The sequence below is a fragment of the Leopardus geoffroyi genome, chromosome A1 (genome assembly GCF_018350155.1).
Source record: "Leopardus geoffroyi isolate Oge1 chromosome A1, O.geoffroyi_Oge1_pat1.0, whole genome shotgun sequence".
Classification (NCBI taxonomy): domain Eukaryota; kingdom Metazoa; phylum Chordata; class Mammalia; order Carnivora; family Felidae; genus Leopardus; species Leopardus geoffroyi.
Window position 1 is genome coordinate 209,109,124 of NC_059326.1, and position 25,043 is coordinate 209,134,166.

At 38.1% G+C, this 25,043-nt stretch overlaps 1 protein-coding gene across 1 annotated transcript in view; it reads right to left on the bottom strand.

Moving 5' to 3' along the window:
* The window catches only part of WDR70 (WD repeat domain 70), a 301,738-nt gene that overhangs the window by 24,180 nt on the left and 252,515 nt on the right, over positions 1-25,043 (bottom strand). The window contains exons 13-14 of the mRNA XM_045439868.1: positions 24,435-24,573; positions 1,534-1,634 (exon numbers count right to left, since the gene is read on the bottom strand). Coding sequence (XP_045295824.1) covers positions 1,534-1,634; positions 24,435-24,573 — 240 coding nt within the window. The remainder of the gene's footprint in view (positions 1-1,533; positions 1,635-24,434; positions 24,574-25,043) is intronic.

Sequence of the window (25,043 nt, forward strand, 5' to 3'; positions counted from 1 at the left end):
TTTCTAAGGGATGGCAAAAGATGGGGCCTTGGTGATAAGGGATTAAATTTATGGGAAAGCAAGTCTGTCAGTCAGTGGTTACCACTGAGAGAAAGGGTTGGAGAGGCAATCAGGCAACAGAACACTAGTTTAAAAAATCTATAGAAATAACCCAAAGATGTAAGTGAAAGAGATACAAGTAAAATTAACCAGTCTTTTCACCCTGAAGGTCACACGGTTCAAATATTAGTTTATGTCTCATATGAAAGCAACCTGGGTGGTCTCCACCCCAAGTGGCATTCGTCCACATCTCTAATGTAAGAGTACGAGCGTCTGGAACTGAGTTGGCTTGGCAGTGTTATCACGGGGCTACTGCCCAAGAATGCGTGGGGTTAACCAAAAGTTTGATTAGGACATTTCACTTCTCCTTTAGCAATAATGAGCTATCCCTCTCAGGAAGCAAATACAAATAAAAAAATTTCTTAAAGATTCCACACACAGAAGCTTCCAAATGGGTGCTATCAAATGGGGCTCATCATTTTCTCAAATGAAACAGACTCTCTCTCTCTCTCATTCTAATTACATTAGCATTTTCAATTCCTTTATTAAAAAAACAAACAAAATCCTGTTTGTTCTTAAACACAATAAAAACTTTATTTTACAGGGCAAGAGTTCCAATGCTAGTGCACAAAGTTCCAAGGGAAGACCGACTGTCTGCTTCTATTTCTACCCAAACGAATTATAGCAATGAATATTCATTAACAGAGGATGAGTTTCCTTTCCTCAAAAAGGATGTGGGACCCAAAATAGGTTTATGGGGGACCCCCCAAAGAATTTAGCATGTGAACTTTAATACTAGGTGACCAAGGCTCCCTCTAAAGAAAGAGCTAACCAAGCATCGTACCTTAACAGAGACAAACAAAACCATCCTTTTTTGGGGGTTGGTGACAAATGTCCACCTTTGTGCCCAAAGAAAATGAACATAATTGAGGAACTGGTTGAGCCTCCAGTGAAGTTTTCGGACTTTTGAAACACATTGGTATATTTAAGTCTAACACTTGGGGTGGGCATGGGATTGAAGAGGAAAGAATTTGTGCTGTCCCCTTCTGCTGGCAGAGAACAACCCCACACATCCAAACTGCTACCTGATAAAAGCCCAAACAGAAAGGGAACAAAACAGACTAGCTGTTTCCATTTCCTGTGAGGGGTGAGTTCCCTGCTTTGTTAATCCCCTACATGTATCACAGCTAATGCCATGTCCAGGGTGGTATGCAAAGTGGGCAGGACTTTTCCCCCCTTTGCACTCAACATTTCAGCTAAAGGACTGCAAATCCCCAGGAAACTTTCACTTTGAATTCTGTATGGATCAAGGGCAATATCCAAATCCTCTTTAAAGTACAATACCAGGAGTTTGAGGCTTTACTCTGTGCCAGCTGCATTTTCTAAAAGGGCGGATCCCCATCAAAGGGGGCAATAAGTAAAAGCAGGGTAGGAAAAGAAACCCTCCCCCCAGTTGTTGTCATCCATCTAAAACAGGCAAGACTTATGAAATACCTCTGACTCTTGTTGGGGTCATAATACACTTTAGCCAATCCATTTCCAGTTCCTACCATGATCTGGTTCAGCTTTGGATGCCACAGGCAGCGGACAACACTCTGAAAAGGAAAGGCATGGTAATCAACTAAAGAAGCCAAGTAAAAATGGGAAAAGTCCCGCTGGTGCTTTGATGGCTACAGTCAGTTTACTAAACTGATGGTTACCCGTAATTTTTAGGACATTTTCCTCTAAACTATAAGGCTGTGTCCCTGAGGTTCAGTTCTATTCCATCACTTGTTATCTGTGTGATACCCTTTAAAGATGAACAAGTTGTTCCTTCCGACACCCCTCCTCTCATTTCTTGATAACCTTGCAACCACAAGGTTAGGCTTCCCCAGCTCCAGTGCCATGTGAAGCTGGCATCTCGGAATGCTGAACCCACATAACTCAGTTCTGCTTACCACTGAAGCAGATTTAGATCTCAGTGTTTCATGTTTTTATACACACAATATGTCCCTCTGGACAGCAGATTGAAGCCAGGTGGTTATTGTTTTTAGTTCACAAAGATCCAAATCTCATAAAGCTTTTTCAGGAACAACACATATTTGCAGGCATTGAATAATATCTCCCTATCTATGAGATAAACCAGCAGGACAATAGCAGAAGTAAAACAGAGACACGGCATACAAAGACTTGACATTAACCTGAATGAAAAGCTATTTAAGAGAAGGTCCACTGGAAGTTACGATCCTTTGAATTCATTACTGGTAAGGAAAATAAGTGGTGCCCTGGGGTCAAAAAGAATGAGTTCTCAGTGAGAACTACAACCTGTTTTTAATTTCTGTCCGTAGTAAGAGGGCCGAGGTGGGAGGTTTAGCAGGGGGGAAATGATGAAGGGGGGTGGGGGAAGATGAAGCTAAAATTGGTAGGCAGAAACACCATGTACTAGGTTCTGTGGATCTCATTCTGATAGAACAAGTAATGAGTGGAAACATCAATTCAAGATTTATTTAGAACCATCATGAGCCAAGCAACGCGCAAGGACTAAGAAAAAAGGGTACAATTAGATACTGCTATTTTAGGTTCTAATAGTAAAATGAAAACCATGGCATCCTTGTCTCCCAAATCTCTCTCGGGCTGAGTCTCTCTGGTTTCCTCTCCCTAACCATCCTGCTCCTTTGTTAAGACAGAGTATCTGTGAATCTCCTCAATCCCTTTTGATAGAAATCCTGGCTCCCCACCTGCCTGGCAAAAAGTATGCATACAGTTATTCGGCTACAAATCCTTCTCTGAGATTCCTGAGGAACTTAAGAGGAAATGTAAGAGTCTGCAGGACTTCGAATTCATGTCTGATAATACTCTTTAAGAGCGGTTCTTAAGCTCTGCACCACTGAAGACAGCTGAGATGTTCTGCCGAGAAAATAAAATCAGAGTGGCTGTTTTTTCCTGGTTGGTAGGCAGTAAAATGAAGTTAAAAGGGCAGGTTTTTACAATTTTAGGTTTTCTTTCCACAACTTTTCTTAAATCTATGGTGCCTGCTACCCAGTGTCTACCAGCAAGTGCTAAAAGATGATAAAACATACAATAGTGAGTATTAATGAAAAAAAAAAAATCAAAAACAGTAAGTATCTTATATATAGAATGGCTTCTAGGGGAGGGTTGTCATTTTGTACACATGTCTGTGAAACCCACTTGATAATGTATGACTGTAAAAGACACATTTTATCTAACAAAACTGTGCTTGGTTGGTAAGATGGAATTAAGTATATCAACAGTTCATGGTCTACAAAGCACAGCCTGACTTACAGGTGCTCTGCCACTGAGATTAATTTGAGAACCAGGCCTTGACCACTGCAAATTTCCAGGTCATGGCCAGGTGCACGGAAACATGAGAAAAGTCACAAACAGAACTTCATAAACCCTACCAAGAATAAGTTCATCCAAGTCAATACCCTCATGTCACTGCTTATATGTCATCATGTGAAGACTGCCCCTTTTAAAACTGTACCCCACAACTGTCCTTACTCTGCTTTTTCATGTTTCTAAAACATGTTCCACCTTTTAACATAATATATAATTTGTCGTTAATTTTGCTTATTATCTGCCTCCCCAGTGTGAACACAGTTTGCACACAGGCAGAGATCTTGGTGTGTTTCGGGTGGGAGTGCTTCCCAAATGCCCAGTTTAGTGTGTGGTACTCAATAAATATTTGTTGAAGGAATGAATTAAAAGTTACAGTTCACCCAAGCCTAAATGAACTGCTTTGCTAAGTGGAGTTAGAGACGATTTTCAAGTTAAAATCATTACTACCTATGGAGAACAATTTTATTTCTCTAGATCATTATTATACTCAAATATCCTACAAACAAAGTAGGGTTCGTTTCCTCCCAGTGTGGTCCTAAATAAAGGGATGTGCATGAACCAGAAAGCAAGAGAAGATAGTAAGAGGGACTTTCAAGGGCCCTCCGAAATCCCAGCCACCTACAGATGGCCCCAGGACAGTCTTAAGGACATAGTATTAAAGGTATTTCTCTTCCTTGGTTCTCTAGAAGTCTGGCTAAGCAGTCTAAGATTACTGGTTCTCAAATATGTTTTCAAGTGAGCAGGGTGCAGAATTGGAGAAGATCCACAGTGTAGGCCTGGTAAATTCCAAGACACCCAGCCAAATAGGCAGTTTCCAGGGGCAGCAGGTTACCGTTACTCTCTCCCTCTACGCTGAGGGTGTAAATGTTAGAGAGAGGCAACTGCCCAGGCCAACAGACCAATATCTGATTGCTTTCTAGGGAGTCCAAAGTCAGGGCACTGCACCTCTATTCCTGTTCACGTCCTCTACCCTCTACAGCTCTTAGACGCACACATGGCTGGTCAGCATAAATGCTCAGGGAGAAGCACATTTACCCTCCTTTTCACATGGAAGCAGGGAGAATGCAAATAAGACCCGCTGAACTAAACAGTCATTCCAGAGCTCCATCCATTGTGGCGATGAGTCACCAAAGCAGCCAATGAGGGCTCTGCGAGCAGTCTAACTTAGGCAAAGGATACTTAAGGCTCAATTACCCTAAGACTGGTTATTAATCAAATACTACAGGGATTCCAAAACATGGAATGAAGAAACAGAATTCAAAGTCAAAGGTGGGTGGGCCTTTTCTGTTTATTAATATTTATTGTGTGTGTTTAGCTAACCTTTGTAAACTTTGCAGCTAATGCGGCTCCACACTTTGTCCTGTCAAGGAAATGCATCTTAGAGCAGAGAGCTGGCCATCTGCCAAACCAAACAATCCCTGAGACAGCGGCAGGGCTGGGGAGCAAGCCGAGCTGCCACGCTGCTAACTTGTCAAACATACATACCGGGCTTTACTTAACAACAATGGGACACGTGCCTGCTAGAAACCCAAAGAACTATCAGAAGACAGATGAGCTATAGTTACTTAAAGAGAGTGCATTCAATCAAGCAACCATCCACCCAAGACTTCCTTCGTCCTCTGGCCTGGAGGAGGTGCCTCTGTGGCTGGGGGTTGACACAGTTAGACTGACAGATTTCCTGAGCAATGCAGCAAACATAGGGTACATAACATGTCTGAATGGCAGGACCAGAGAAGAATATGGCACGAGAGCTACAAGGATCCAAGGAAAAGCCTTCACACCGTATCATGAGATTCAAATGGCGGAAGACTACTATAGTGCAAAGAACTAGATTCTGAAAATAGTCTGCATCTTTTAATATACTGATTTGCTTAATTAAATTAATAAAGCATTTTATTCTCACATGAATCTACTTCATCCTACCAAAACAATGCAGGTCCACTAATGGCCTCCTCTAGCTACCTAAGCTGAACTCCATTTTAGCATAAAATTAGGTTCAGTCTTGTAGACCAAAGCCTACCTTCATTTTAGCATTATAATTTGGTAGTGCAGAGTAACCACAATCTGCCCCAAAGGTACTTAACTCTAGCAGCAGCCAGAAAGAGACGGTACTAGGGCTGGAGATCATAAACAAGATGACAGGAAGGAGGTACGAGACTAATGTGCTTAATACAGAGATCTTTCTTCTCCGCAGGGACCAAAGGAAAAAGAGGGCGGTGGGCTGGGGAGAAAAAGAGCACTGTGTACAAATAGCAGTATCAATATTCCAAAACAGGAATTTCGGAATTACCCCTCAGCAAAAATAAAAAGGCCACAAAAAATTCCAAATAATTTATTTCTGTGGTTTTTCTGGTTTACTTTAAGCAAAATCATGGAAGCAAATAAAGACAGGAGAAGGAAACCAATGAGAGAAATGAATTTATATTTAAGGACATGGTGGGAAGGGAACTACTAAGTATCTGGAACTTTATATTATTTAAAGTAATTGAATCCTTGCAACAATACTACAAAATTAGTAACGTCAGTCTCGTTTCACAAGAACAAGAAACGGAGGCTTGTAGGAGGGTGTGTGACTTTCCTAAGGCCACATAACTTGTAGAGAGAGGAGCTGGGATCAGTGGGGAGGTTTTCTCAACTCCAGTGCTCATTTCCTGATACTACTTAATTATGCAAAGTCCTATTTTAGAAGATGGGGAGGAAGGGCTGTGGGAGATTTGAAATCATTCCCAAACCCACCTCAGCCAGAAGTAGAAATCTTCGCAAGTTTATATTAAAAAGCAGATGGTATAACTAAAATCATAAAGGAAAAGGCCCACTACTACCCAGGTCATAAATGTTACTATAAAAGAAATCAATGCCTGTGTAATATCTGAGGCATCTGTAATACACATATCTAAACACACCCTTATTCTACTTTACATGCTAAAAGAAGCCTAACATCCTTCATAATTTTATATCTTAAACATGATTATGATGAAACACACTTCCTGATCCTTCCCAGCTGCTGACCCACACTGTAAACCAAACTCCATCTGGTTTTTTCATGTTTGGTTTTTGTCACATAGTACACGAGTGGATAAGTTAACTAGCGATCCTTTGGGAGAACAAGCATTTTTCAGAATTTTCAAATAAGGAGGCTTACACCTGTCTATGAAGGAGACGGTCCAATTGTTTTGCAGACCTGTGCAGTGGCAGCCTTGTAGTCATGGACATCCTCGGGAATACCCAGTGCATTTGAGTGGCTGCTTGGGCGCTGATTCCCAAGGCTAAGATCACAGATCAAGATGAGTCCAAAATAAACAAAAAGCAGATGAAAATGGAAAAATACTGGAGAAAGAACTTTCTTCAAATTTCACTCACCCAAGGTTTATTTCACAGAAAGAAAAACTGCTTTCTAAATTAAAATACTGAACCACAGAGGTAGAAGAGTAAGATGGGAATTCTTTATACTTTTCTAGGCTGTTTGTCCTGTCCTGCCAAAGCTCTGCTTTTCCCAAACTTGGATTATTCTGCAGTATGCATGGACCATGGGGCTTGGCCTCATCCCTCTGAAGTTCAGAAAGCAAACCTGGAGAATAAGCCTCAGTCTCCAATAAATACAACTCTTCAACACCCACCTGATCTCCATGGAGACATCCCTCAAATGGAAAAAATTAAAGACAGACATTTTCTCTGCTCTTCTAAGTCCACACCTATCCTTTTTTTCCTCCTCCAACTCCAAGGAAGCCCTACCATGAAGGCCAGACATGTACCAACTGTCACTCTCTGCTGGAAATCTTCTCAACATTCCCCCCTTCCCTGCCCCAAATAATTTTCTGATAACCCAGATAGCATCTCAATGGTGAAAAGAAAAAAAAGGCCACACCATTTTTATAGATGTAGGGTTTGCTGCAGAAAAACCAAACAAGGAAAATGTTGCTCTATACCTGCCATAAATATCTGATAAAGATGTACAGATTATGCCTTTTAAAAACTAGCACCCAATTATCGAATTAATTCTCATCAAACCCATGAAAAATTCATTTATTAAAATCTTTTCATTTTCAGCCTATGCTCTAAAATTAAGGTAACTGTTAAAGCAACAAAAATCCGAAAACCTGGTAGTTGTCCTTGGCACTAAATGAATCACATCTGTATCTGATAATAAAAATGCCTAAAGAATGTCATCACAAGAAAAAGTTCTCAGAGAAAACGGAAGGTCTCTTGGGTAAGAAAATTAAATACAATTTTCTTCGTCTAATTCAAAACACTAATGTTAGTTCACTCCAATCCACTTATTTGAGAAGAATTTATAAAGGCAAAGAAAGCACAAATAATGACTGAAGAAAACTGGTAATTACTCTTATTAACAACATTCTGGGAGCAGGAAATGGGAGGCTGGAAGCTGAAGTCCACAAGATGAGTGACACCTGTGGTGAAGCCCACCAGGCAAATATCCCAGCGGTCCCACACCACAGTGATCCACATAGAAGCAGCACTTACTGGAGGCACAGTCCCACAATTCTGGCAGAGCTTCCCACTGGTGGGCACAGGATAGTTCCAGGTGTGCTGAAACAGGGAGCTCCTCGGGACTGAAATGGGCCTAGGGCACAAGAGCCTTAGGCAAATCAGTTCCAGCAAAGAGGAGCCTTATCTGTTTATACCACACATTATCATTATGGGCACCAGGTTGAGAAAAAGCTTCCGAAGCACTACCTAATGCCATGTCTCTCACTCTAATCTACACAGACCCAGGACTCTTTATCCTTCTTCATTTATGAAGAGTTAGAGATGGCCAAGGCCGTACATGAAAAACCCACAGCTAACATCATATTCAGTGGTGAAAAACTGAGAGAAAAAAGAGAAAATGGTGAAAATTCAGTGGTGAAAAATTCAGTGGTGAAAAAAAAAGAGAAAATCATTCTCCTAAGATCAGGAACAAGATAAAAATGTCCACTCTCACCATTTTTATTGAACATAGTACTAGAAGTCCTAGCTACAGCAATCAGACAAGAAAAAGAAATAAAAGGCATCCACATTGGTAAAGAAAAAGTAAAACTTTTCTATTTGCAGATCACATGACATTATATATAGAAATCTCTAAAGACCACCAAAAAACTATTAGAACTAACAAATGAATTTGGTAAGGTCACAGGAAACAAAATCAATATACAGAAATCCATCACATTCCTGTACATTAATAATAAAGTGGCAGAAAGAGAAATTAAGAAAACAATCTCATTTAAATTGCACCCAAAATAACAAATTACCTAGAAATAAGCTTAACCAAAGAGGGGAAAGACCTTTATTCTGAAATAAAAAACAGTGATGAAAGAAATTAAAGATGACACAAACAAATGGTAAGATGTTCCATGCTCATGGAGTGGAAGAAAAAACATCGTTAAAATGTCCACACTACCTAAAGCAATCTATGGATTTAATGCAATCCCTATCAAAACACCAACAGCATTCTTCACAGAACTAGAACAAAGAATTCTTAAAATTTGTATGGAACCAGCAAAGACCCCAGATAGCCAAAGCAATCTTGAAAAAGAGGAACAAAACCGGAGGTATCACAATCCCAGATATCAAGATACACTACACCAAGCTGCACTAATCAAAACAGTATAGTACTGGCACAAAAATAGACACATAAATCAAGAGACCAGAATATAGAGCCCAGAAAAATCCATAATTATACGGTCAATTAATCTTCAACAAAGGAGTCGAGAATATGCAATGGGGGGAGAAAAAAACAGTTTCTTCAACAAATAGTGCTGGGAAAACTGGATAGCTACATGAAAAAGAAATGAAACTGGACCCCCTTCTCACACCATATACAGAAATAAACTCAAAGTGGATTAAGGACCTAAATGTGAGACCTGAAACCATAAAAATCTTAGAAGAGAGCACAGAGAGAAATTTCTGTGACACTGGTCATGGCAACATTTTTCTAGATATGTTTCTTAAGGCAAGGGAAACAAAAGCAAAAACAAACTATTGGGTCTACATCAAAACAAAAAGCTGCTGCACAGCAAACTATCAATAAAACTAAACAACAACCTACTGAATGGGAGAAGATATTTGCCTATGACATATCCGATAAAGAGTTAGTATCCAAAATACATAAAAAACTTACATAACTCAACACCCAAAAGACAATCTGATTAAAGAATGGGCAAAGGACTTGAACAGACATTGTTCCAAAGAAGACATGTAGATGGCCAAAAGACACATGAAAAGATGCTCGATATCACTCATCATCAGGGAAATGCAAATCAAAACCACAATGAGATATCACCTCATACCTGTCCGAATGACTAAAATCAAACACACAAGAGACAACAAATGTTGGTGATGATGTGGAAAAAAATATACCCTTACTCACTGTTGGTGGAAATGCAAACTGGTACAGTTTTGAGGAACTTGAGGTTCCTCAAAAAATTAAAAATATAATTGCCGTATCATCCAGTAATTCCACTACCTAGGATTTACCCAAAGAAAATGACAACACTAATTCAAAAAGATATACGCACTCCTATGCTTATTGCAGCATTATTTACAATAGCCTAATTACGGAAGCAACCCAAGTGCCCATCAAAGGACGAATGGATAAAGAAGATGTGGTATATATATACAATGAAATATTACTCAGCCATAAAAAAGAATGAAGTCTTGCCATTTGCAACAACATAGAAGGATCTTCAGGGTATAATGCTAAGTGAAATAAGTCAGTTGGAGAAAGACAAATACTATGACCCCACTCATAAGTGAAATTTAAGGAGCAAAACAAACCAGCAAAGATAAAAAGAGACAAACCAGAGTTAAGAGTCTCTTAACTATAGAGAACAGATGGTTACCAGAGGGGAGGTGGGTGGAGGATAGGTGAAAGAGATGATGGGGATTAAGAGTATACTTCTCCTGATGAGCACTGAGTAACATAAAGAATTAAGGCACCATATTGTACACCTGAAACTAATATAACACTGTGTGCTAACTACACTGGAATTAAAACTTTAAAAAAGATAGAGATGGGCATAAAGATAATAACCATACATCCTCTTCCTATATAAATAAACAAAGAACAAGTGGATAAAGCTGTTAAATCCCTAACTACAAGATAAGAAATATACATAATTAGATCTTGGAAATCATCAAGTATGTAAACCCTCTCCCCCCTCCCCCCAAATAAAGGAAAAACTCAATGTTCAAAAATGAACTATACAGGATATGTAAAGCACTATTTATCTTAATATAGTATGGGTAAAGATGTTTTACTAATCATACTCTTTTACTTAGTCCTTTGGGGGTCTCGCAACCCCTCCTCATTCATGACATAGCATTATCTATCACTCCAAAAAAGAAAAAAACAACACTATCCTGGGATATGTGTTAATTATAGACCCCTTTCTTCCTCACACTATATATAATTGTGGGAGTTTGGCCAGAGTTCCAACAGAACAGCTGGAAAACTTGTTACCAAAGATCGTTCATCAAATTCAGGTTGGGAGAGGAAAAACTGTCACAGAATGTCCTACAAGACATGAAGTCTTTCACTGGTCTGCTATCAGTGGGAAGTAATACAGTGTTGGGGTTAGACAACAGAGCACTAGTCATTAGTGCATTATATGTTTCCACATTGTATAAAGAATAGTGTGTCATTCTCAACACCTTTAAACATCTATAAAATCAAGTTCTCTGGCTATTCGGGGTCTTTGTGGTTCCATACAAATTTTAGGATTGCTTGTTCTAGCTTCGAGAAGAATGCTGGTGCAATTTTGACTGGGATTGCACTGAATGTGTAAAGTGCTTTGGGTAGTATTGACATTTTAACAGTATTTATTCTTCCAATCCATAAGCATGGAATGCTTTTCCATTTCTTTGTATCTTCTTCAATTTCCTTCATAAGCTTTCTATAGCTTTCAGCATACGGATCTTTTACATCTTTGGTTAGGTTTATTCCTAGGTATTTTATGATTCTTGGTGCAAGTGTGAATGGGATCAGTTTCTTTATTTCTCTTTCTGTTGCTTCATTATTGGTGTATAAAAATGCAACCGATTTCTGTACATTAATTTTGTATCCTGCGACTTTGCTGAATTCATGTATCAGTTCTAGCAGACTTTTGGTGGAGTCTGTCGGGTTTTCCATGTAGAGTATCACGTCATTTGCAAAAAGTAATATTGAAGAAAACCAAAATGGGAGGCATCACAATCCCAGACTTTAGCCTCTACTATAAAGCTGTAATCATCAAGACAGCATGGTATTGGCACAAAAACAGACACATAGACCAATGGAATAGAATAGAGACTCCAGAATTGGACCCACAAATGTATGGCCAACTAATCTTTGGCAAAGCAGGAAAGAATATCCAATGGAAAAAAGACACTCTCTTTAACAAATGGTGCTGGGAGAACTGGACAGCAACATGCAGAAGGTTGAAACTAGACCACTTTCTTACACCATTCATAAAAAGAAACTTAAAATGGATGAAAGACCTGAATGTGAGACAGGAAACCATCAAAACCCTAGAGGAGAAAGCAGGAAAAAACCTCTCTGACCTCAGCCGTAGCAATTTCTTACTTGACACATCTCCAAAGGCAAGAGAATTAAAAGCAAAAATGAACTATTGGGACCTCATAAAGACAAAAAGCTTCTGCACTGCAAAGGAAACAATCAACAAAACTAAAAGACAACCAACGGAATGGGAAAAGATATTTGCAAACGACATATCAGACAAAGGAATAGTATCCAAAATCTGTAAAGAACTCACCAAACTCCACACCCGAAAAACAAATAATCCAGTGAAGAAATGGGCAGAAGACATGAATAGACACTTTTCTAAAGAAAACATCCAGATGGCCAACAGGCACATGAAAAGATGCTCAATGTCACTCCTCATCAGGGAAATACAAATCCAAACCACACTGAGATACCACCTCATGCCGGTTAGAGTGGCTAAAATGAACAAATCAGGAGACTATAGATGCTGGAGAGGATGCAGAGAAACAGGAACCCTCTTGCACTGTTGGTGGGAATGCAAACTGGTGCAGCTGCTCTGGAAAACAGTGTGGAGGTTCCTCAAAAAATTAAAAATAGATCTACCCTATGACCCAGCAATAGCACTGCTAGGAATTTACCCAAGGGATACAGGAGTGCTGATGCATGGGGGCACTTGTACCCCAATGTTTACAGCAGCACTTTCAACAATAGCCAAATTATGGGCAGAGCCTAAATGTCCATCAACTGATGAATGGAGGAAGAAATTGTGGTTTATAAACACAATGGAATACTACGTGGCAATGACAAAGAATGAAATATGGCCTTTTGTAGCAACATGGATGGAACTGGAGAGTGTTATGCTAAGTGAAATAAGTCATACAGAGAAAGACAGATACCATATGTTTTCACTCTTATGTGGATCCTGAGAAACTTAACAGAAGACCAGGGGGGAGGGGAAGGGGGAAAAAAAGTTACAGGGAAGGAAGGAGGCAAACCATGAGAGACTCTTAAATACTGAGAACAAACTGAGGGTTGATGGGGGGGTGGGAGAGAGGGGAAAGTGGGTGATGGGCATTGAGGAGGGCACCTGTTGGGATGAGCACTGGGTGTTGTATGGAAAACAATTTGACAATAAATTATATTTAATGTAAAAAAATCAAGTTTTTCTTTTCTGATATTTTGTAAAGGAGTCAAGTATTTTTCTCCTTCAGGGTTGTACTATCAAGTGGCTAATTCTTCACTCAGTTTTGTCGTTCATGGTAATTGTATCTATACAAGGAAATATAAATAAGTTTAAATACCAATTAAATAAAATCCCAAACTCTCATGTAGAGAAGGGGAAAAAATGTTTCTATTTAATCAAAAGGGTAATACTGACTTTTGCTACTGTTTTTACTTGTCCAGAAATGGAAGCAAAACAGTAAACAGAAAACATTTCTTTGAAACTGCTGACACCAGTAAGTAGCAGATGCCTTTTAATATAGCATGTTACAGGGTTAAATGCCACTAGAAAATGAGTAAACTACTAAACTGAACAAGCCCTCCTTTTGGTCCTCATTCTTTCGCTTTCAATGATTTATGAAGTCTAAAGTAGCATGTGATTGCCACTTCAACTCAATATAACTCTAAAAATGAGATCATTTCACACAGAATCTCAAATCGATAATTACAGGAAAGGCATCTCACTATAGACTTTGAATGTGAATTCCTATAGCAACCATTATTTCAAAGAAGAGCATGGCTGAAAAGAGAGTATCAGAGATAAGAGAAATGTTGAGAAAATATGAGCCACAAGGAAATGTTTAAAAAAAAAAAACCAACTAAGTTTGGTTCCCTTAGACAAGACTGAACAGAAACTTTATAAGAGGAAACAGAGGATGTTGGCCAGCTGTTCTCCAACTCCATGAGGACTGGAGTCAAGGATGTGGGCTCTAAGCATACAAATGTGAGGCTAAAGTACAGAGGAAAAAGAAAAAGATCTGATGGTAAGAGATTTCAACAGGAATGAACTCTTTGGGAGGGCTGCAAAATCTTGTCTTAAGAGTAAGTCTAAATATCATATAAAAGAGGTAAGCTGTGGTTCGCAGAACAGGAGACAGATTCTGGAAGATCATATTGAGAAACTGAACAAAGTATGCTTGATGCCAGATGGCAGCTAATTAAGCAAAAGCCAGGAGCTTTGCCTGTGGCGCAGTTATGTCAAGGGAACATGCCACCAGAATAGGAGAAGGGACCTACACCAAGATCAATGACAGTATTTTACTTCCTACAATATGAATGTCCTCACAAACGTGCAGGAATCTTAGAAGCTTCCTCCTAGTCACATCTACTGCAATCTGTATTACTTCATTATGCATTTTCCATTACCATTGTCATTTTTTTAATGGAAAAAAAAAGAAAAAAGAGAAGAACTGGTTTGGGTGAGACAAAGGAAATATTCCACTCAGTCCTCCCTCCGAACACAGTTATATAAGACAGAAGGCATGGAACACCTACTCGAGGACTCTGAAAAGTAAATAGTATAGGTGGATTGGGGAATTAGTCCCAAATTCAAAGCATCACTGAAGCAGAAGTGAGTTTACCATTTCCCTCATTCTGGTACTTCCTCTATCCCCCACCCCAAATCCGTGATGCACAAAAATATCAAAATTTGAAAAAGACAGGTGAGTCCAACTCAGTTTTCCTTTTGCCTTAAGCTTTAATACAGCTTGGCACAGCACTGTTATTCATCCCACTTTTGTTTAAAACACTGGTATATTATTCATCCTGGATTTTTTGCATTAATTTTCATTTTTTATAATGTTGCATTAAAATGTCATTTATCTTGGGGTGCCTGCGTGGCTCAGTCAGCTAAGCGACTGACTTCGGCTCAGGTCATGATCTCATGGTTCATGGGTTCGAGCCCTGCGTCGGGCTCTGTGCTGACAGCTCAGAGCCTAGAGCCTTGCTTCACATTCTGTGTGTGTCTCTCTCTCTGTTCCTCCCCTGCTTGTTCTCTGTTTCTCTCTGTCTCTCAAAAATAAATAAACATTAAAAGAAAAAAAATTTTTAAATGTCATTTATCTTGATTACTGAGTTATTTGGCACCTCCTTAAATTTTGTGCTTGAGCCTGGCCCTAGTCCAGGCCCTGCCTCAACTTAATGCCTCCCCCCATTTCATCAAATTTAGCCCAAACTGGACCACCAGACCGAAATATAAGGCATACAATTTTTAGAAGAAAATCTGGGTGATCTGGGGTCAGTCAAGGAGCTCTTAGACATGACACCAAAAGTACACTCTATAAAGAAAAAACTGATAAGTTAGGTTTTATCAACATTAAAATCTTTTGCTTTGTAAAATACACAACTAAGAAAAAGAAAAAAATAAGCAACAGACTAGGAGGAAATATTTGCAAATATCCTAAAAAGAACTTAACCTAAAAGGAACTTGGTGTCTAGAATAGATAAAGGACTCTCAAACTTAACAAGAAGAACACAAACAACCTTGGTTTAAACCTGATTTAAAGAATTTCAAAAAAATTTGAAAAACTGGTGCTTCAACAACACAGAGTTTTGGTGGGGGTATTGAGCAAGTGGAAAACAAATACACCGATGGTAAAAATGCAACACGGTGCTGTTAATTGGAAGAACAGCTTGGCATTTTCTTTTTAAAATAATCACATACTCACTGTATGACCTAGGAAGCCTACTCTTAGGTTTTTACTCTAGAGAAATGAATGAACTGAGATATGAATGCTTATGGCAGCTCTATACATAATCTCTAAAAACTGGAAACAATCACATGTCCTGTAGTAAACTGTGCTATCCCTACACAGTGGAATACTACTTGGCAATAAAATGTAACAACCAAATCAATACACACCATGACCTGGATGAATCTCAAAAGCATTCTGCCAAAAGATGCTGGTCTAAGAAGGTTATACGATATGAATCCATATAGAAGACAAGTTCTTGAAAAGGTAGTACTACAGTGGAGCACAGATCAGTGAACACTAGGGGTTAGGAGAGGGGGGCAGGGGAGGCAGCGAGTGAGTGACCCCAGAAGCAGAGCACAAAGAAGTGTTTTGGGGGTGATGGAGCTGTTCTGTACCCTGACTGTGTTGATGGTGGCTACATAAATCCATACATGTGTTAAAAATCACAGAACTGAACATTTTTTAAAAGGATAGATTTTATTGTATAATTTTCAAAAATAATAACAATGAGTCAGCACTAAATTAGTTCTTATCATTTTCCTTACTTAAAAATAGTGAACGACTTGATAAGGCAAATATTACCAAAACATCAGGGATTTCTTTACTATTTGCATGTGCCTACAGATGAGTACTCAACTGTATTCTTCAAGTCCTAGAACATCAAGTCTTACTGATACCAGCACCCCCTTGGACACTGTGAAGCTAACAGCTAACTTAGCAGGGGACTCCAGCTGAGGTCCAAGTTTATGTATGTATGTATGTGTGTATGTATGTATGTGTGTGTATGTGTGTGTATGTATGTATGTATTTGCAGAAAGAGTGGGGGAGAGGGGCAGAAGGACAGAGAGAGTGAGAGAGTGAGAGAGAGAGAGAGAGAGAGAGAGAGAATATTCACAGGCTCCATGCTCAGCAAGGAGCCCAATGTGGGGCTCAAGCCCACAAACTGTAAGATCATAAACTGAGCCAGATCAAGAGTTGGACGCTCAACCAACTGAGCCACCCAGGCACCCCGGTCCAGTACTGTTTAAATTGAACTCTCGTAAGTATGCTGCTTGCCTCAAGAAATAATTTAGTAATCCAAACCACAGAAGCAGCCAAAATGCAATATTGTTTTTCATCATAGTCCAATGGCATACCTTTTCTTCAGTGACTAAAGAAAATACTCCTACAGAAAGTAGTAGGCGCTGATCATTGTGCATCCTGACAATAAGACACTGTCCTAATGGCCATGTTGGAAATTAACTCTTGAGCCTAAAAAAGGTAGTGCTAGAGAAAGAACCATGTAACTGTTGTACTGGCAGATTTACATTAAAACTGCATCATTTTCTACTTACTCTCAAGTTCTTCATCAAGTATTCATACATCTCGGAAGACCAGGAAACGACCAGTGCTCATGTACCCTGCCTTCCTGTTCCCAAAGAGCAAATGCTCCAAAGACCTATGATGAATATACTGTCTTATCACTTGGCTGTTGGGAAATACACATATTTTATTAAATACAAATATGTTAATCAGTATCCATAGAGAATCTGCATTGTTTAATCCTCCCAAGAAAGTGAATTACAGCAAAATTTCATTAAGCTGATGCTGCTTTATTCAAAATAATACATAATTCAAAGCAACTGCTATTCCCTAGTCAACCAGCTGCCTGATTACTCTTTAATAAAAATCAGATAATGGAAAGCTAGTTAAACTCAAAGCCCATTTTTTCCATCCCCTGAGCTTCACATTAGGGAGGTTTCACTGTATTTTAGAAGGCAGATAAATGCCAAATATAATTTTTCTTTTGAGTTGATTTTCAGTTGGCATTCACACTGTCAATAGCTCCAGTTTCCTCTGTGTACTATTACCTGTATGATCCTGGCTGGGCAAAGACATTGCTTGACTCCTTTATTTCTAGAAAACACTTAAAGAGGTGCAATTCTGCCTGAGCTGGAATCTTCTATCAGTGAGACAGATCATTAGTCTACTCCCAGTATGAAATGAAAGAAGAGAGGAGTTGTTCAATTCTCCAGAGACCAGCTATCACAAGCCTAGCTTCATTAATTTGTTTGAAGTGAATTTCCAGAGTGGTTATATCCATACTCAAATGTAAGAACAAAGATACTTTCCAAAGCCATTTCTGAGGACTTCTGGAATAGCCATTAATTTGAATGACCTTTCTGCTCTCTTACATATGCACAAATAATGGAGGATGACTGTAGTCGGAATGGTCAGCATGTTCCTTACACTTATAAATTAAGATAAATAGCTAGCTAGCTTTGTGATGGGTCCATTATTTTATGGCTTTGTTATAGCCATTTATTCTTTCCCTTAAATCTCTTTGGATTTAAAATATCAATACACTCTGCTAATAAAACACAAAAAATTTTTATGTGAAATGAAAGCAGTAATACTTTCATTCTATGTTATAGGTCATTCTTTAGGTTAACAAATACAGCAATTTTCTTGGACATCAAAATTTATTAATTTAAATGTCATATGGGGAATAATCTATGTGTGACATGATTAGATATGCTATTTACTTTCTTAGTGATCTTTTCTACATTGTCAGATTTTTAGATTCAATATGTACTACATTTATAGCCAGAAAATACATTAAAATACCAAAAAGTTGGGGTGCCTGGGTGGCTTAGTTGATTGAGTGCCCAAGTCTTGATGTCAGGTGAGATCATGATCCCAGGGTTGTAGGATTGAGCCCCGCATCAAGCCCATTAGACTCTTAATCTTAAGCATGGAGCCTGCTTAAGATTCTCTCTCTTCCTCCCTCTGCCCTTCTCTCCCTGGGCTCGCACTCTCTCTAAGAAACAAAGAAATAAAAAAACCCAAGAGCTAATAGGATATAGTCCTCACTGATATATATGAAGAATCAGAGCTTGCAAGTTAAGGAAAAATAATGTAAATTCAAGTTCCCATCAGAACTTCACCTAATTAAATAAAGAAGGAAACATGGTTGATATGTTTATAGAAGTGTTTTTTTTTTTTGTTTTTTTTTTCAAAAGAAATCATTTTTTTTTTTTAGGGGCTCCTGGGTGGCTCAGTCGGTTAAACATCCGACTTTGGTTCGGGTCATCATTTTGTGGTCTGTGAGTTCAAGCCCCACATCAGGCTCTGTGCTGACAGCTCGGAGCCTGGAGCCTGCTTCCCATTCTGGGTCTCCCTTCCTCTCTCTGCCCCTGCCTCGCTCACGCTTGCTCTCTCTCTCCTTCTCTCTTGCAAAAATAAATAAATATTAAAAGAAAAAAGAAACCATTTTTGAACACAATATGGACCTCACTTTCTCCTTAGTGTATCTAATAGACTATTTCCATAATAAGATAAATAGGTCTTAAATAAAATATTTCTCCTTCCTTTGGTACATATATATGCTATAATTTAATTAACATAATTTTGACAATAATTATGTATTTTTCAATCAATACCCATGATAATAAGGGGCAGGAATACAGCCTGTAGTAAGTAAGTAAATAAATAAATCTGGCAGAAAAACTTCAAGTTCTCCCTATCTTTTAGGGGAAGGCCAGAGTTAATAATAAACAGAAAAGTCATTGTTTTTATTTTATTTTCCTCCATTTGATGAAGATGAAAATAATTGATAAAGTCCCAGGAAGACAGATACAGAATATACACTTTCTCTAACTGTAGAGTTGGCTCCATGAAAAAAATTAATAATAAGAAATCAAACTGATTATACCAATTACTTGACATTCTGAGTTTTCTTTCTTAAATAACATAAATGAGATGTGCATAATCTAGATTTCATTTCTCACAGGAAGGGGATATTCTGGAGAACAAGTAATGGTAGAAAAGAAGCAAAAACCTTAGATAATCCTTGCTCTATACGTTCTCTTTGGTGGTTAAAAAATGTTCCTAAAGATAATCAGATATGTTTTAGTCACAAATGAATCTTTTTTCTTCCTTAAAATGCTATTGTATTTCTTCTGTTGGTACTCGTATTCTCAATCAACTTTGAAATATCTAAAGCAGTTTAGTTGAAAATGAATGAACAAACGAATGAATGAATGAATGAATGAAATAAAGCAGTCTAGTTGAAAGTACCAAAGCAAATTTCCCTTCCTTTTCCTTAAGTGGCCATATACCAGATCAGTTTGCTAGATGCTATAGCCAAGTTTTGTAAATAAAAGTTTGATTTTTTTTCCTTCTATTCCTCACTTTGTTCAGTCAATGTTCACAGAAACAGTTCCCTCACCAAAGCACATAAGCTAACAAATCAGAATAGTCAGGATCAAGTGTGAAATTTCTGGCTTTTTGCCTTTCTACTTTTTTTCCTTAAACATTTTTTTTAGTGTTTATTTATTTCTTTCTGAGAGAGAGAGACAAGAGAGAGAGTGCAGGGGAGGGGCAGAGAGAAAGGGAGAGATGGAATCCCAAGCAGGCTCCACACTGTCAGTGCAGAGCCTGATGCGGGGCTTGCACACATGAACCATAAGATCAGGACCTGAGCCAAAACCAAGAGTCGGATGCTTAACCAAATGAGCCACCCAGGCGCTCCTTCTTTTTCACTCTTTTCCTCTTTACCCAATTTCTTTTGGGTAAATTATTTCTGAAAGCAACTGAGGTGAAGAGGCTGCCATCTTAAATAATACCAGGTCAAAAAACTTTATTCCATTATGCGTGGGTTGAAGAGTATAAATGGTAGTGTTAGAATAATTGTATAAATCATGTCCTTTGATTTATATTAGTTAAAAAGAGGGAAATTCTGTTAGTCATTTTATTTTTTTATTTATTTTTTTTTTAATTTTTTTTTTTCAACATTTATTTATTTTTGGGACAGAGAGAGACAGAGCATGAACGGGGGAGGGGCAGAGAGAGAGGGAGACACAGAATCGGAAGCAGGCTCCAGGCTCTGAGCCATCAGCCCAGAGCCCGACGCGGGGCTCGAACTCACGGACCGCGAGATCGTGACCTGGCTGAAGTCGGACGCTTAACCGACTGCGCCACCCAGGCGCCCCTCTGTTAGTCATTTTATAACAAATTATAGTTTGATGAAAAATCACTAAGTTAATAATAGACCATAACGTTATTTCAGGGCATCTCCTGAAATAACTAGAACTTTGAAAAGGTTTGAAACTGTCTATGTTTCTTCCAAACATAATTATTAAAAAAAAAAAAAAAAAAGATACATCATCTCCAAATTATATTTTGTTCATTCTTTCTCTCCTATACTTTGATCACATAAAATAGAGTAATGGTAGCCTTTTACACAATATATAAAAGCTTAGAACCCCATCTTACACAAAAACTAAAGTGAGCTTGTAAAACTCAAGATTCAAGTTATATTCTGTAATTTATCTTAGAAAGGAGGCTAAGCACACTACCCGAATCATAAAAAAATTAGATGATAAATGAGAAATATGCACTTTTTTTTAAGTTGAGTAAACACAATTGAACTACAGAGAAACATCTAAAAATAATTTCGGAATTGTAAAACGTGTATGAACATCATACAATAAAAATAGTAAATGTTAAAGAAACGTTTGTCATTTCCTAGTGAAGAGTATCTCTACGTTGAATAGAGAAAAAAATTTTCAGAGCATATGACAATGCAGAAACTGGAATTAAAACTAGTTTTTCCTTTGTTTCAAAAATAAATAAGGAAAATGCAATTATTATGTTTTTAAAAGCTATTTATTGTGAAAGTTATAGTTTTTAGTTATTAGGAAACTGTATAGCTGTTAACATCCCTGACTGAAGACAATATTTGGTTCCATATACGTGCCAAGCTTGGCATTCTAAAATATAATGATGTAGGGGTGTATTTTTTTATTTTAGAAGAGGATGTGGGAATACAATCACTAGTATTTTATTCAAGTAAATGGATTCATCTAGGATAGACCTGAAGCCACCGTTGTCTGTGCCTAGTCGAGCAAGCACACCACTAACTGCTGATAGGAAGGATGAGATGTTGTCTTTTATGTAAATTAAAACTCAACATAGTAAGTACCTTACCACAGCAGAGTGCGGTATTTCCAAAAGAAATGACTATTCTGGTTTTCAATGACAAAAACACAATAAAAGAAGAGATATTTTTGGTCCTTCTAGCAAAATGCCCACCCTCTTTATCCATTCCAAAGAATACACTTATTTTCTTACATTCCAAGAAGACTTAAAACTTCAGAAAATAAATCAAAGAGACATTTTAAAGTTCCTTTAACATAACATTCTACTTACTATGTAAACAAACACAGTGCTGTCTGGGACAGGGGGTGGGGATGGGGCGGCCTGGGCAGCTCAGTCACGGTTAAGCGTCCAACTCTTGATTGCGGCTCAGGTCATGGTCTCAGGGTTCAGTTTGTGAGATGGAGCCGGGGTCGGGCTCTGTGCTGATAGCACACAGAGTCTGCTTGGGATTCTCTCTCTCTCCCTCCCTCTCTCTGCCCCTCCCCTGTTTGTGTGCTCTCTCTCTCAAAAACAAATAAACTTCAAAAGAACAAAACAAACAATGCTGTCTAATATTAACAACAAAAATGCAAACGAATCTTAAATCAATTATGTAAAAGACCACTTTAAAGTGCCATGGCTTTGTCCCTATTTGAAGTTTTCTCTTCACCCATCTATTAATATGGATCTCAAAATCTGTTTTCTGACTTTTCTAACATAATTCAATAGAAGGTACAATCCATTTACTTAATGACCATTCTCTTTTGTTTGCTTCTCTTCATTTGCTCATCCCTTAAAATTCAGGTTTCCTAGGGCTCATATTCTCCATCCTTTGTGCCTTAAACTAATCAGCAGCCACTATTTCAACTACAAAACTGCAAACATTTCTCCCAAAACTGTGTCTTCTCTTAGGCACCAAACCCATGTACCCATCTGCCTACTATCTCCACCCAGACATCCTGCTGGCATTTCAAACTCAACATATCAACAATGCACTATATTTCTTCCGAATTCTGCTTTCTTTTCTTTTTCTTTCTTTTTTAATCTCAGAGAATACTGACCCAGTTTCCCAAGCAATAAACCTCAGCCTTCATACACAAATGAAATCTTATAAATCTAACCTTCACACTTCAGTAAAAATTAACTGTTCTAAAGCCTAAATCTGATTGTGTCATTCTGATGTTTTAAATAAACAAACAAACAAACAAACAAAGACAAAGTCACCTTCTTATTATGGCATACAAGATCAGGTTACTTTTCCATCTCTCCTGCCTCACTCTTTAAGACACACTTGGGCTCTCCAGTATGCATTACACGTACTTCTCCAGGATACCATTCACTTATTCAATAACTATTGATTAAATACAACATGTATGTTTGTCAGTTCTAAGCACTGAGGATATCACAGCAAACACAACAACGTTTCTGCTCTAGTGGGCTTACATCCTGGTGGAAGAACACAGATAAAACAAATAAACATACAATAGATGCAATGGCCGTAAGGGCTATGGAGAAAAAGATCTAGCTAGAAAAGCAACTCAGAGCAACACAGCAAATGGCATGTTCTATACACTACAAAAACCTAGTCTGTCTTAAAAGTGCAATCACACATCCCTTAATTTATTTAGGTTTCAATTTTAATTATACTTTAAAACCACAACACCATGAGTAATCCTGGAATGTACAGTCATTGAGAGGCATAACAGAACATGGCTTACTTCTGGAACAACCAATTATAATAATTTTATTTTTTGAGATTAAAGTTGATAGAGTCAAGAGTGTTTGCTTTGATTCTAGCATTTTAGTTGGCTCTTGGCTGTACCCCCAAAAAATTATTATTAGTGCTGGCACATTTCAAATTATGTCATGAGATTAGAATCTATAAAACCCAAGTACTCATCTAGAATTAGTCTCATTGTTATTTCATTGTCTCTAACTATACCATGGTTTCAAATTTAGGGCCTACAAATTAAGACTCCATAGTAATACTAGAGCATTAGAGACAGGAGCTTTTTACTGGTGATTTAAAAACAGTTGTTCAATTGTCTGAATCATTTAAGTACATAATATGTCCCAACTGTTTACAAAGAGCTGAAACAACTGTTGAAGCCTACATTAAGGGCACTATTTAAGATATAGGATATTGCTAAAGGATTTGACAGTGAGCCAAAGGAAACTTACAGACATTAATTGGTCTGTTTCATATTCAGAAAATAACAATGACTTACCTTACTATCGAAATAATAATACATACTTTAAAAGACTATAAAGGAATTCAGATTTTCCTCTGGGAAACTTCACTATTACTGCATCACATACAGCTCCAGTCTCAGGACAGGAATGAATGAATCAATGCATCAGTGCACGCATGCTGGAGTTTTAGTGCTTATATAAATATGTAAAGAAAACTAGTGGATTTTTTTTTTTTTTAGATAGCAGAAGTTAAATCTGAAATGTTTTAAGCTTCCAAATAACTAAATAGAAATTGAGCTCAGCGGAAACTCAGTCTTACAGCAATGACAATTCTGGCAAGCCAAATTCTGTCAAAGATTTCGTGGTTTAGGAAACGATGACACAATTCATCACTTTCTGAGGGCATAACTTTCATTTCTGTCCACAATCCCTGAATCTTCACAAACATGCACACTGTGGGACACTTGTTTCTACAGCCTACATAATAATTAGGTTAGCTTCTGCTCTCTTCAAACTGGTTGGCAGAGGGGCAAACATCCTCAGCCCAGCTGAAATTATGACTGAAGTGTGACAGACCCATAGGAAATACTGGGTCAAAGGAAGGGAAAGGGTAGATCAGCCAATCTGCACCAGTCTAATAATTCCTGTGCCGGAGAAAAAAAGCAACTACCATTGCACTGTAAGGGCCAGGGCTTATGTTCTATTTAAAAACTAAAACCAAAACAAAAGATGACTAAGAGGCAAACTTCACTTCATTCTCAAGGCTGAGAAGAAAAGAATTTACATACCGCATCTGTGATGTCTATTTCATACACCCTTTGGAAAGTCCGGCGCTCAAAGAAAACAAGTTTGCCGCTGCCACATCCCCTTTGAACAGATGTCCCAGTGACCACGAGTTTATCATCTGGACTGAAACAGCAGTCGGTCCTACAGACAAAAAACAGTATATAAGCATAAGCTTATGACCCTACAACAGTGAGTTAAATACAGTATAAACAACACCATTGTAATAAGAAGTAACTCTTACAGAGGGCTTACAGTAACTCAAGCACTTATTTTTTTTGTTTGTTTAATTTTCACAATAATCCCATGAGGTAGATATTATTATTCCCATTTTACTGATGAGGAAACTGAGGCAGAGAGAGATTAAATAAACCTTGCCCAAGATCACAAAAGTAAGTGGTGCAGCTGGGATTCAAACTTAGGCAGTCTGATTCCAGAATGTGTGCTTTTAACTTCTACATGCTATATGTTTTAATGTAAAGGAAGTATGGGAAAAACTCAATTATAGACACTTGACGGTACTATAGACAAATAGACATTGTATGACTAATGTCTAAGCAGTGATTATTTTGTCCAGTTTTGGAATTATGTTTTTTATCACCACTAACCACCAT